This window comes from Hoplias malabaricus, chromosome 6 (genome assembly GCF_029633855.1).
Source record: "Hoplias malabaricus isolate fHopMal1 chromosome 6, fHopMal1.hap1, whole genome shotgun sequence".
NCBI lineage: Eukaryota > Metazoa > Chordata > Actinopteri > Characiformes > Erythrinidae > Hoplias > Hoplias malabaricus.
The window spans coordinates 42,461,323-42,476,049 of NC_089805.1; the positions used below are offsets into that span (position 1 = coordinate 42,461,323).

At 43.8% G+C, this 14,727-nt stretch overlaps 2 protein-coding genes across 2 annotated transcripts in view; one reads left to right on the forward strand and one right to left on the reverse strand.

The window, feature by feature from the left end:
* The first annotated feature begins 97 nt into the window (after positions 1-97).
* c1galt1a (core 1 synthase, glycoprotein-N-acetylgalactosamine 3-beta-galactosyltransferase 1a) lies at positions 98-3,366 on the forward strand. Its single transcript, XM_066675498.1, has 3 exons — positions 98-195; positions 940-1,598; positions 3,214-3,366. The coding sequence occupies exons 1-3, from the start codon at positions 174-176 to the stop codon at positions 3,364-3,366; spliced, it is 834 nt and encodes a 277-aa protein (XP_066531595.1). The 5' UTR covers positions 98-173.
* Positions 3,367-3,507: 141 nt separating this feature from the next.
* col28a1a (collagen, type XXVIII, alpha 1a) overlaps positions 3,508-14,727 on the reverse strand; it is a 35,984-nt gene continuing 24,764 nt past the window's right edge. Inside the window, exons 24-34 of the mRNA XM_066674890.1 lie at positions 14,444-14,512; positions 14,289-14,357; positions 13,996-14,064; positions 13,837-13,905; positions 13,352-13,432; positions 12,588-12,623; positions 12,431-12,467; positions 11,285-11,839; positions 10,480-10,637; positions 5,928-6,201; positions 3,508-5,831 (exon numbers count right to left, since the gene is read on the reverse strand). Coding sequence (XP_066530987.1) covers positions 5,659-5,831; positions 5,928-6,201; positions 10,480-10,637; positions 11,285-11,839; positions 12,431-12,467; positions 12,588-12,623; positions 13,352-13,432; positions 13,837-13,905; positions 13,996-14,064; positions 14,289-14,357; positions 14,444-14,512 — 1,590 coding nt within the window. The 3' untranslated portion in view covers positions 3,508-5,658. The remainder of the gene's footprint in view (positions 5,832-5,927; positions 6,202-10,479; positions 10,638-11,284; positions 11,840-12,430; positions 12,468-12,587; positions 12,624-13,351; positions 13,433-13,836; positions 13,906-13,995; positions 14,065-14,288; positions 14,358-14,443; positions 14,513-14,727) is intronic.

Sequence of the window (14,727 nt, forward strand, 5' to 3'; positions counted from 1 at the left end):
ACCTAAATGTTTCATTTGTGGTTGTTTCAGGTTCCTGGAGAAGAACAATGAAAGACTTGCGCTCTCATTTGCTCTTCGTCAGTGGAACAGCAATTGGATTCTTCATACTCAACATCTCCCTCAACTTTAAAACCAATGTCAACTTAATTCCCCATAAGAGCAGCTTCACCAAGATGTCTGTGAAACCGGAGCTAGGTAAGATGCAGGTTAATTCAAACTCCGAGTAAAGGGATGCATGTTAAAACGTATTGTTCATTGTAAATGATGGTGTTATCACCTGTTAGTGTAGTGTAGGGGTAACAACACTGCAACAGTGCCCCTACACACAGTAAGATGGGGTTCAGTTTCCCACTCAAGCGAGCAAGAACCCTAGAGTATACGAGTAGTAGTGGCACTTTTCCACTGTATGGTACCTACTCTACATGACTCTACACAGCTCTACTCACCTGGTTCCATTAAAACCACTATGAACCTCTTTAAACGACAACAGCGTAATTGTAAGCGCTGCTGTTGTCAGTCGGATAAAAACAAATGAAGCTTTTACAAATGGCGAGTTGGTGCTAGACATCTGCATTTCATCGTGAATGACGGGTCTCTCCAGCCAGTCAGCACTCTGCAAGGTTTACATGTTTACATCGTTTAGTCCATACTTGGCTCGTTTGGAACCACGAGAGAGCAGGTATTTAAAAAGAACTCGGTTCCACATACCAGGTACCAGATAGACCAAAAGCGAAAGAGCCAAGTGGAGCCAAGGCAAGTCCTATGGGGGTCATTAATTGGAAAAGTGCCATAAGAGTCCTTGGGCAAGGTCCTAATGTACCAGGTTTCTGTACGCCTCACTGGATACAAGTGTCTGCCCAACGCTGTGAATATAAATCTATTAGAGGCTCTTGTCTGTTTCCTTTGTGTGAAATCTCTGTTACTGCATTCCCTTTCAAGGCAGAAGCATGGCAACAAATCTGAGCCAGAGTGTGAGACTCTTGTGCTGGGTTTTAACTGGTCCCCAGTACCTGGAGTCTAGAACCAGACATGTCCAAGCCACCTGGGGCAGACGCTGCGATAAGATGCTGTACATGAGCTCGGAGGAGTCTGACTTCCCCACCGTGAAGCTGAACGTGACTGAGGGACGGCATAATCTCTACTGGAAGACCATCAGGGCGTTTCAGTACATTTATAAACACCACCTGGACGAGGCAGACTGGTTTCTCAAAGCGGACGACGACACTTTTGTGGTTCTCGAGAACCTTCGCCATCTCCTGTCCAAACATAACTCCGAAGACCCGGTGTATTTAGGCCGCAGGTTCAGGCCTTTCGTGGAGCAGGGCTACATGAGCGGAGGAGCCGGATATGTCCTCAGCAAAGAGGCCTTACGGAGGTTTGTGAGGGGCCACGCAGAGGGAAACTGCACACACTTCACAGACATTGAGGACATGGCCCTGGGACGGTGCCTACAGACCATGAAGGTCACAGCAGCTGACTCCAGAGATGAGGAAAAGAGACAAACTTTTCATCCTTTCAGTCCACATTATTACCTGCCCAGGCAGCAGCTCACACCCCTGCCTGGATACCTACTGTATGAATACTACCCCCCTGTCGTGGTAAATATGAGCATGTTTTCCACTCTCTTGTTCACAATGAAGGGTATTGGGCTTTAGCTTTCAGTTACATTTATGGTATGGGGTAGTTATCCAAAACAATTTACGATTCTAATCCTCTTACAGCTCCTTTTCAAAACAGTGTTAGGGGTCTTGCCCAAGGACTCCTACTTATACAGTACACGAGCAGGCAACTGAACAGTAGTTTTCTGTATTTGGTTGAAAATTAAAGGTGAAACAATGTCCCTCTATGCCTTAAAACGTATTGAAATGTGGTCAATGGTCTGAAAAAACCAGCCCTATTTCTATTACTGGGCTGAATAAAGGCCACGGTGGACAGACCAGATTTAGCCCAAAAACAATGTTCATATGACATCTGGTTTTTGTGGGAGCCTTTTAACTTGGCTATGAGGAAGTTCCATCTAAAGAAATGCCAACCATTTGCATTTCCTGCTCGAGGAGGGCATGGTCTGAGACAAGTAGGTACATTAAAAGTGTAAACTCACCTGGCTGGTCAGTACTGGAAATGTGTGCACACCCACTGCGACTTTGAAAGGGCGTGTTTGATCATTAAAATACCACTGGAATGAGGCGTGTTGGGAGAAGGGCTGGTTGTTCAGAGTGCAACGGAGCCTCCAGGACTCTCACGTTGTTAGCATTTCCTTCTGTTTTTAATGCACTGTGGTCAAGATGAAAGGTTTTAAGGTCCTTTTTGGGAATGCATCTGGTCAATTCATCATGACATTTTTATAAAATGTAAATCCCAGTGTAAATGGAAAAGAAATAAAAATGTCAAGAATGAAAGATTGTATCCTAAAGTGACAGTACACACAGATCATCCATAAAATGAACTTGACCATACCGGAGCATGTTAGCAGTTCTATAATTACACACTGTAGTCCATCTGTTTCTCTGCATACATTGTAAATCCACAATTGCCCCTGTTCTTCAATGTTTAGGACCCCCATAAAACCACCACAGAGCAGGTATGATTTGGGTGGTAGACCACTCTCAGTGCTGCAGTGACACTTATTAGCGGAGGTTATTTTTAGCACCTTGTAAACACTATAAATCAAAAAACACTGATAGCATGCAGAGCAAAAGCTCAACTGGAGTCTGTAATTGTAAGAGCACAAGTGGTAAGTGGGGGAGAAAGTATAGACAATGACTACAAAAACAAGGAGGTCATTTTAATGTTTCTGGGTGGATAGAGAAGCTAGTGCTAGTTAGCATTATTGTAGTGCAGGCTAATGGACATATCTAGGCTGCTTAAAAGTTTCAGCTTTAAACATTGCCATGTAATAATACACACAACTGCCATGTGTTTATTTTATGATCTTCGTCTGATCTCTGAGGTAATGTTAATTTCTGAATTTCACCAGATCCTCTGTGTTATAAAGTTGATAAGGAAACAGAATGTGATTTTTGCTACATAGCATTTGGCATATTTTGATATGTTTTCCAGTCTTATGTTGGTAGTTTAGTTTGCAATATGGTTGGCTTGTTAGCATGTAGCAAAGTGCATATTTTGACCCTTTAACAGCCTTGTAATTCAGAGGATTGTGACATTTATTGAAAAAAAATATGACTTTAATGCTTTGGTTTTGTTTTTTTCCAGGGTCCCGGGTGCTGCTCAGGTTTAGCTGTTTCCTTTCATTATATTCAGTCTGTGGAAATGTACACGCTGGAGTACTTCACCTACCATCTCCGTCCCTACGGATACAAGTACAGGTTTTACCCAGAGACTGCTTTAAATAACCAAACCCTATAACAGTTCTTCAGTGAAGAACGTTTTGTTACGCATTGATAATGTAATAATGATACATCTAAATGCCATATAATGTATTTGTTTTTATTTATTTATAACATTGACTAACAGGGTATATTTGTAGTCACTTTATAATTTCCATAACTTGATTTACAACACATTCTGTCAACATTTATATTTAAAAATACATATAACAATGTCTACATTCACTATTTAAGCCTATTCAAAAAAATTAAATTATGTGTTCTCTCTATATCTCTGCAATACACAATAAAACACATTTTACAACGAGCACAAACAGTGGCCTACTGTCTAGAAAACTGTGTTAGCACAGGTTACAATTACTGCTTAAAGAGAGACAAAACCATCACTCCAGCCAACACACACACACACACACAAACATGTGTGGCCCAAGTGGGCAGTCCACCTGTGCACCAGGGTTATATCCATGTATGTTAGCCCCATATATGGATGCCCTCCAGGGTCAGTGATGGAGCCAGACTGTTTTAAACATTGGGCCGAAAAGGGCAGCTCATCTGAAAACACAGTTACGTGGAACTAGTTGACAAAGAACATTAGAAGAGCCCATATTTTAGACTCTTTAAATCCAGGCTGAAAAGGTTCCTATTTTAGCAGCTCACAGCTCACTTTAAAATACTGTTCACTTGTTTTTTTCTGTAACTGCACTTTACTTCTTGCATTTATTCTATTTTTTATTATAATTTTTTGCCTTTGTTTTGCTGTACTTTTTTTAAAAATAGTATCTTTTCATGCAAAACATTTTTTTTGAGGTGCCAGATCTCAGGGTCATTTAATGCTTTAAATGTTTTATTTCTGTTAATATCTTTTATATTTTTACTTTTGTATTCTTGATAAATTGCTTTTTACTGTTGTTCTATAAGTAAGGTGCTGTACATGTTGCTCTATAAGTAAATTTGCCTTGCATTACCATATATAGAGATTTAGTGGGCTGCCCATATTTATTTTAATTTAGGCAGCCCAGCCGGTTCCCACCCCGAGCCCTTGCACACCTTTAACCCAGCTGACCCATGTTCAAGCCACTAAGGTGTGCTGGCTGAGACAGGACTACAGAATGTGTCTCTTCTTGTGTTACTGTAAGTTATGAAGGTAAGGCCTATTTTGTTAATGAATGATATTTAACCCATTAAACAGACATTACAGTAAAAGTTAATGTTACTGTGTCTCACATCTTTACAATACTTGTATACACTATGTGCCAAAGTCCATCATCCTACACTTCCTGTGAAACTGAGCTCATTAAAAGTCAGTTCGACCTGTGGGATCAGGTACAGATGTTGGACGATTAGTTCTGGATCACAGACACCACTCTAACTCATCCCAAACATCTTTACAAACGTTTGGTCGTGTGGTTTACCTTAGGACAGAAAACGGAAAATACAGTGTATCCCACAATTTAAGACTACTGTTGTTAAGACAGGAGCCTGGGGATGGCTTTCAGGATGTTGACTGAGTCTAGTCTGGGTTTCAACCTAGAATTAGAACTAAGGATTCTTCATTGAAAAACTTCTTTACAGTGACAGGCTTTAAATGTAAGCTGTGTCTGAAAAACAGAAAAGCACCTTCATTTTTGGGGGAAGATATTTTACAGAGGTTTACAGGCTAAAGCTAAGTATTCTACACATATTTACCATACATCTGCAGTCACAGTAAATGGCATATTCCTGATAAAAAAGGTATAAGATAAAGCACTGAAGAAGGACATAAATATTTACACTGTTTAAGGCCAATGGGTTATTGTTAGCACCTTGTAAACAATATTACACTGTTCTAAACAACTAGCCTAATGGATCTAGTCGTAGACTCTATCAATACTAATATATGTGTTAATGAATACATATTAAAAATTCTGAGACTATTTTAGTCCATATTTTTAAACTATAGGCTGTGAAAAGGGAAGTGAACTAAGCAGCTCAATGTTCTAGACAGTGCTTTCAAGCAAATCAGTATAAACCAAAAGCAAACTGCTGAATTACTGAGTTACATTTCAATGTTGGTTGCAACGTAACACCTACATAAGCCTTTCACGGCAACTAACGTAAGCCTACATACCCAACTATAAAGACATGTTCCAAAAAAGCAGTCGTTGTCATAAAAGCTCCTGTTAAAAACAATGTTCTGACAACTGATGCTGGTTGGAGCAGTGAGCCTTTAGAGATGGTGACGTAGGCTCCTGTAGATGTCATCATGGCTACAGTCAAGTGTTATCAGTTACTGCAAGAATCTGAGCCATTATGAACCCGGGTGAGGGCTCAGTTACGTTCGTACACAAGTTCTCCTGCAGCTCTCGTGGGTTTCGAATCGGTTGCTGTTGCCGTTGCAACCGCCGAACCAGAACTGGGCGCAGGCGTTAGCCTCGGGGTCATAATACCACTTCACCTCGTAGTTCCTGCAAGGTCCAGGGTCCAGGTTCTGTCTACAGTCCACTCCTGAAAATGAACACAGGAGATATAGGACGATGAAAAAACACCTGTACTATCATTTTAGTTTCGGCTACTCTGGCTGTGGAGCAGTGGAAGTGTTACCTGGTATAAACCCCTCTGTCTGAGGTGGTGGATGTAGAGGTGGGCTGTGTTTCAGGTCGCGCACCCAGTTAGCAGGGTTCCGGGGTCCCATTACGGACACAACAGGGGACTGAAGGTTAGCGCTGCTCCCAGTCGAAGCTGCAGTAAGCTCACTGAGCTCATTCTCCGACCCCTCGAAAAATGACCTCTCTCTGCCATTGTCAACGTCATTATCAGCGCTGCCCTCTTCTTCAGGAGGCTGAGTAGGAGTCTCGGGTTCCAACGGAGGTTCAGGCTGCGGGGAATGGAACGAACAAAATCAGAATGGCTTGTTGTGTCCCATGTTTTTGGGCTTCAGAACACAAGAACGCTGACTTGCTCAGAGTGGGTGGGTCTGGGACACCGGACTTTACTGTTGAGCCTTCCGGAGGTGTCAGGGGATTCATTCAACAAAACCCTGAGGAGGGGTGCTTCCAGTTTAATGGCGGCATTAACAATACCAAGAAATCTGAGAGAGAGGGCTGGTTCTAAGCCAAATTCAGTGAAGAATTAGACCTTTAAATAGAGAAACACTTCAACCGAACCGGGTTTGTAACGGAGCTACTCAAAGAGCTATTCAGCTCCAGTCTATTTCAGAATCAGCCGATCATTGAAAGGGCTCATCGTATCGGTCGTTCGGTTGCCGCCGGATGCTGGAGGAAGACCCCGGGTTATGATAGTTCTATTCCATAGCTTTCAAGACAAGGCTCAGGCAAAGATGAGATTATATACAAGGGCCATAGCCTACGAATTTTTCCTGATTACAGCATAGAGCTCTCTCGTAGACGAGCGGTGTTCAGTCGAGGCGGCCTTATTTCAGAGAGGAATCCGCTTCACGCTTCTTTACCCTGCTACACTCCGAGTGATAGTGAATGGAGTGGCCAGAGTCTTTGAAAGTACAGATGCTGCGCAGAGGTTTTGCGACGAGCAATCATCTTAACGAACAGGTCAGAAATGTTTGAATAAAGTCAATCTCAGAGGTTACTGACTATGATAAAGGTCAAATACTTTGGACCAGAGGCGATTGCTCTAAGACTGTGAGGGAAGCTCAGCTTCCCCTAAAATGTCAAATAAGTGATCAAATATATACTGTTGTGTGTACATGTCATTGAATAAATATGCACTACAACGCGCTCAACTTTTGTTCAGAATCAGCTTCTTATCACTGGTAAAGACGCGGCTTTCCTCTCAATCATTCCCGCAGCCTCACAGTGCTTTAAACAGTGAGGACGCTGAGCGTCCACAGAGTTCAATAGCGAAGCAGCGAAGTGCAGCGAAACGAGACGAGTCATTGGATAAATGCTGGGCTTTGTCCCGCCCATCGGATGCGCAGCGTCTCTGGGGGTCTATGGGGCAGTGGGCTGGCCTCGGCTGGCTCGGACGCTCAGCTTCTGCATGATGATTGGATGATCTGTCTGAGGCTGAATCCCTTTTTGATTGACAGCGAAATGAGCGAATCAGCGATCCTTTGGTGTAAAGATCCGTGGGAGAATTAAATTTTCATTCTGTTCTGAGTTGAACCGGAGACTTTCTTAAACCTCTTAGTGCCATTTTCTTTGCTAAAAACGACTAGCGACAAATCGAGCTTCTATTTCTGGTGGGTTTTTTGTAGCTGCTTGTGTTTGGAGACTGACTTCTATCACTCTTTCTGACTTCTATTGCAGTTTCTGTCCAGCGGGTGCTGCTGAGCCCCTCCACCGTCACAAAGCACTCACAGGCGGACACACTTCACATGAGAGGACACTAGTCAAGTCCCTGGAAAAGACGCCTTGTTGGTACGACAGGGTCACAGATAATTTTCTTGAAAAGGAACGGAGGGTAGAATTTACGTATAAATAAACCCACACATTTTATGATGAAGGCCGAAATTGAGCTTCCCCTCCTTGAAAGACCAGCATCCGCCACTGCTTTGGACATACTTACTATTTGGGTATTCCTCCATAATCAGACGCCGCAAAGCGTACACTGATCCACTGGAAGAGGAAGTTTGTGCCCTCTTTTATTAGATGATGACTTTTTGAAGGTCATTTATAGTGGAATTGTATATAAACAGTTTTTGATGAATAACAAAATAATTCGCCTGAGGAACATGTCACACTGTTACATTCTGCACTCTTTGAGTCTCTTAATACATTAGCCCCTGTGAAATCTAGAACGGTGACTTTTATTTCTTCTTCTCCCTGGTACACTAATGAATTACGCACCATGAAGCAGATTGGCCATCAGCTGGAGAGACTCTGCAGGAAATCTAAACTTTTAGTTCATGCTGAGGCCTATTAGCAGTACCTTGCTGCCTACAGAGATGCCTTACATGCTGCCAATCATCATCCTATCTGTCCAGCCTTATTAACAATGCTAATACAAATACTCTGCATTTTTTTCAACAGTCACCAAACTATTTAAACCTCCTGACAGTGCTATAGCTGCTTCTCCGGCTCTTTGTGATTCATTTCTACATTTCTTTGAATCTAAAGTTGCAAAGGTCAAGAGTGATCTTGTGTCTTCCGCTCCTAATGACTCTTCACTTTTCACTTCAACTGTTGACTCCTCTTTCATTGCTAATATTTTAATGAAATCGAAAGCTACAACTTGTTCACTAGACTCTGTCCCTTCATCTTTAGCTAAAGCCTATCACTCTGCCCTGGTCCCTCAGCTCACAACTCTTACTAATTAATCACTGCGTACTGGTCTGGTTCCATCTATCTACAAAATTGCTGCAGTCACTCCTCTACTTAAAAAACCCGGCTTGGATCCTCTGGCTCTAGTTAACTTCAGGCCCATTTCTAACCTTCCTTTTCTGGCCAAAGTCTTCAAACGTATTGTTGTTAGTCAACTTCAAAACTAGCTTAAAACTAACAATCTCTTCGAACCATTCCAGTCCGGATTCCGTCCCTTCCACAGCACTGAAACGACCCTTAGTAAAAATACGGAATGATCTTGTGGATTCTGGCTCTCTCTGTGTCCTATTACTGTTAGATCTGAGTTCAGCTTTTGAAACAGTGGGCGTTGATGACCCTGGATTACTTCACATCATATCTAACTGACAGAAAACAGTTCATTAATGGATTTAGTACTAAAATAAATCTGGATGTCATCCGCATAGCAGTGAAAGTTTAGATTAAAATGACGCAAGATATGTCCAAGGGGAAGCATGTATACAATGAAAAGAAAGGGCCCAAGTACTGATCCTTGAGGTACCCCAAAGTAACAGGAGAAGTGTAAGAAGTGTGACCAGAAAGGGTTATACTTCTCCTGTTACTCCTGTCTCCTGTCTCCTGTCCCTCCTGGAAGGACCTGGAGGTGGTGGGTTCGATTTCCCGCTCCAGGTGACTGTCTGTGAGGAGTTGGTGTGTTCTCCCCGTGTCTGCGTGGGCTTCCTCCGGGTGCTCCGGTTTCCTTCCACGGTCCAAAAACACACTCAAAAGTGTCCGTAGGTGTGAATGTGTGTGTGTGTCTGTGTTGCCCTATGAAGGACTGGCGCCCCCTCCAGGGGCTTCCATCCATCCATTCTCTGTAACCCTTAAGTCAGGAACACATCCTGGAGGGGGCGCCAGTCCTTCACAGGGCAACACAGACACACACACACCTACGGACACTTTTGAGTCGCCAATCCACCTACCAACATGTGTTTTTGGACCATGGGTGGAAACCGGAGCACCCGGAGGAAGAACACACCACACTCCTCACAGACGGTCATCCCGGAGGAAACCCACGCAGACACAGGGAGAACACACCACACTCCTCACAGACAGTCACCCGGAGGAAACCCACGTAGACACAGGGAGAACACACCACACTCCTCACAGACAGTCACCCGGAGGAAACCCACGCAGACACAGCGAGAACACACCACACTCCTCGCAGACAGTCACCCGGAGGAAACCCACGCAGACACAGGGAGAACACACCACACTCCTCACAGACAGTCACCCGGAGGAAACCCACGCAGACACAGGGAGAACACACCACACTCCTCACAGACAGTCACCCGGAGGAAACCCACGCAGACACAGGGAGAACACACCACACTGTGCCGCCCTGAATTATTATTATTATTTAATTTATTTTTATTATCCAACAATATTGTTACGTTTATCTTTAGGGTTAATACTGATTTAATATTTTTGCTTAATTGTTTACATGTATGTTCACAGGTTGAAGACTGGGGGGAGGGTGAGTTGACAGAAAAGAAGGGAGGGGGGACTGGTGAAAAGGGGGAAAAGGGAATACATGCGATTGTGGTATTGAAAATAATAATAATAAAAAAAAAAACGAAGAGCGGAGGTGCTTACCCGATGAACACTGAGAAAAGCTAGTGATTGCTGCATACACCACATAGAGAGGTGACCAGAAAGAAGTGAGGGAATGCAATGATCGTGAATAACTGCTTATGATTTCCACTGTAATAACTATTAATGATGATGATGACGCTCTAATAACACTCACAAGCTGTAATTTTTGAGGAGGGAGAGGCGACCCAAATGCTTTGAATGAATGCAGCACGGGCATAGGGTAATAAATACATTCCCCTCACCTCTCTGCCAGTCGTACGGAAGCTATCGTCATAAGTGGACGTCTCTGGGCCCACTGTCTCAGGCCCAGGGCGAAGCGGGTATAGATGGTTCCGATCTGGTCTGAAAAACACACCGGCATCCTGCTCACAGATCTGACTCAGTATTGCACTTTCCAAAGCTGGGAAAACAAGAAATGTAGGTTTAGGTTTACACACGGCTGGTGGTTCTTTATGAGCAGCACCCACATGACACCTAAATATTTAATCACAATACATAAAGGCATATTCTACTCCAGTGAGTATTACGTACTGTGTAAACAGCCCATAACGGATTATAACCTACTTACACATAGAACCACGTGAGTAGTTTTTGTTGTAGATAATAATAATTGTCAGGTGGCATTTAAAGGAACACTGTCCTGAAATCAAGAGGGAGGGACTGGGGGAGGGGACCCTACCCTTCTCCAAGTGTTACATAGTGCAGTTTCTGCCAAACTGAGTCCTGATTAGCAACTACAGAGGCTCAGTGGATCATCACAATGATTTACAATCTGTATTTTTAATGTAATCATCAATGTATTGAAGACTATGTATCTATGGGATAATATGTGTTAGGATGTAATAAGCCTGGGATTTCAGGGGTTAAATATGGCTCTGCTGTTTTGTTTGTGGACCGTCTGTTACTCTTCATGTATTGTGATTTAATGTCTTATCTTACAACATCACCCATCCTTCTCTTAATGAAGTTGTGGGGATTAGTAAACAACATTAATATTTAATAATAACTGAACAGTAAGCCAAATCTTTAGTGTATTAAGCCACACACTGTGCAGAGTGATGAAGTCGTCGATCAGGTGAACGTGTTCCTCTCGCGGATCTGACGCCAGGAAGCTCATCTCATTCTGGAACTCGCTGTAAAGGGGGTCCCTGTGGTTGACCACTCCGATGATAAATATCTCAATGCCGGCGGCGTGGGCCTCCTCGGAGGCGTCCTCCAGCTGGACGGAGTCCCGTCTATCCGCCAGGCCGTCGGTCAGCAGAATGGCCACCTTCCTGGCGTTGGGTCGCGAGGCCTGGAACAGCCGCGTGGCACGGAGGAGGGCGCTGCCCGTGAAGGTGCCCTCGCCCAGGTACGGCATCCCCCTCACGGCCGCCTTCACGGCCGCCTGGTCGAGCAGCTGCTGGAGACTGACCACCGTCATATCCACGTGGCTGTAGAGCACCACGCCCACCCGTGTGGTCACCCTGTCCACAGACACGCGGTCGATCAGAGCGTTCACAAAGTCCTTCACCAGCTCGAAGTTCTCTGGGCCTACGCTCTCAGAGCTGTCGATCACAAACACCAGCTCCAGAGGACTCTCCCGGCATTTCAGACCACAGCCTGGAGACAAACGCATGCAAAACATTCACAGTTTAAAGAAGTCGATATAAAAATAAATCACATTATACATATTTTTCTTCTCAGAGCTAACTGTATACTTTTTTTTTTTGCTCTATAATTATTACAGACTGTAGGCTGTCTGTACCACTGCGTACATTTGTAACCTTCTTTCACCAGTATCTTCAAAGCTTAGGAATGCTACATGATCACCATGTAGCATGCATAACACTGATATGGTGGTGGTGTGTTAGTGTGTGTTGTGCTGGTGCGAGTGGATCAGACACAGCAGTGCTGCTGGAGTTTTAAGGCCCTTAGTGTCACTGCTCAACTGAGAATAGTCCACCGACCAAAAACATCCAGTTGACAGCGTCCTGTGTTTTCTGACGAAGGACTAGAGGACGACCAACACACACTGTCTCTGACTCTACATCTACAAGGTGGACCAACGAGGGAGGAGTGTCTCACAGAGTGGACAGAGAGTGTTTAAAAACTCCAGCAGCACTGCTGTGTCTGATCCACTCACACACACACACACACAGTCCTACATCTTTGGAATTGGGGTTTGTAAGACGGGGGGGTGTTTGTATTTACCACAGATTTCTCTGATAATTTTGATCACCTCTTCTCTCTGTGGGTAAAACCAAAGACATCAGCTTTGATTGGGATTTCAATTTTATTTCAGCTTTGATTTTATAATTTCAGTAAATATGGAAAAATAATGATCTCCAAAATCATGACCACCACTTACCGAGAGGCCAGGCTCCCCCTTCTGCCCAGGGTTTCCCTTAAAAGAGCAACAGTGTGAGATTTCACCTCCTGTTTAGATGTGAAGCACCTCATGGAACTGGCTTTTAACTCACTCACTCACCCACTCACACATACTCCGTCACTCACAAACACACTCAGTCATATACGTACACACTTAACACACATATTCGCTAACCCACCCACATAGCCTCTTACTCCCACTCTGACTTACATACACATTCACTCACTCATTCACTCACTCACCCACTCACACATACTCCGTCATATACGTACACACTTAACACATATTCGCTAACTCACCCACATAGCCTCTTACTCCCACTCTGACTTACATACACATTCACTCACTCACTCAATCATTCACTCTCTCACTTACATACTAACTCATCCACATACTCACTCACTCGTTCACTCACTCACTTACATACTAACTCATCCACATACTCACTCACTCGTTCACTCACTCACTTACATACTAACTCATCCACATACTCACTCACTCATTCACTCACTCAGCCACTTGCAAACTCCCTCACTCATACACGTACACATTTACACACACACACAATCCCACTCCCTCCAATATGTACTCACACACACACACACACACTCACTAACCTACCCACATACATACTCATGCATTCACACACACACTCACTCTCCCAACACACCTACTCATGAATGTGAGTACATGGTTCTGACAGTTAATGACATGACGATGTTTGAGCAGAACTGAGTTTATACCCCTGGTCCTGTTTGTCCGGGCGGTCCGAAATCCCCTCGGTCTCCTTTTCTCCCACGTTCACCATTTAGGCCTCTGTCACCCTAAAGCCAATGAATGTATTCAGCATTTCAGCAACTTCAGCTTGAATAATCAAGCGTTATGATAGTGTTCCATAATAGATACCATCACTGGCCACTTTATTAGAAACACTGACCTTGAACTTACTCTCTGGCCACTTTATTAGAAACTTCACAGGCTCAGTACAGAAGTGTATCACCCAGGATGTGCTGATGTATGAATATTAATGGTGTGGCAGCCCAGCAAATGAGTGACACTGTCATGGTAGTGTTTGTGTGTGTGGGTGTGTGTCTTGCTAGTGCAAGCCAATGAACCCCAGCAATGTGGAGCTTCAAAAGAAAGATGGAAAGTGGGTGTGTTATATACTAGGTATATTAATATGTTGTATTGTTTTGGCACAATACATTAAACCCCATGTTTCTAGCACCTTCTCTCCAGGGAGGCCTTCTCCTGAGGGTCCTCTGGGGCCTTGTGGTCCTGGAAACCCTGGCTCCCCCTGAAATTTGAGAACAGAATTTAGCACCACTGACGTTTCTAAGTAAAAAACAACTAAATCCCATATTCTCCATATTTTACATTTTCTTACCTTTGGACCCTGAATACCTTCTCCGGGCAGACCTTGAGGACCAGCAGGGCCTGGCTGACCAGTAGCCCCCTAGAACACCACAAAAAGCATGAATGACCCAATTCACTGTCATGGTGGTGGGCAATAAATGTAGAAACATGGACGTAATTAACATTTTTTTTAGATAGGTTTATGTTTAAAATATTTAGACTCTGACATTTGACCAGGGGTGCAGAACCCATCCATACCGTCATACATCACTGCTCAGTTAAAGCTTGGAATCATCTGACATTTCTAATCCTGTGCTGACTGACCTTAGGTCCTAAAAGCCCAATCCCAGTTGCACCGGGTGGTCCTGAAACCCCAGGTGAACCTCTGTCGCCCTGTAAATATAAAACATGAAGGTATTGAAAGTTCTGATAACGTGGTTCACATCATGTTTATCTATAGTTCAGTGATGTTTCGATACCTTAGGTCCTGGTATTCCCTTTCCCTCTGGCCCCATCTCCCCAGTGGGCCCCTGTAAACCCGGAGGTCCCTAATAACAGACAAAAACAAGATGAAATCGAATATGGAGATTATTTGCATCATTTCTCTTTGATGTTGTAAATATAAATGTTGATATAGGATCCCCACAGAGCAGGTGTGATTTGGGAGGTGGATCATACTCAGCCGCAGTGTCGCTGATGTGACGGTGGTGTGTTAGTGTGTGTTGTGCTGGTACGAGTGGATCAGACACAGCAGTGTTGCTGG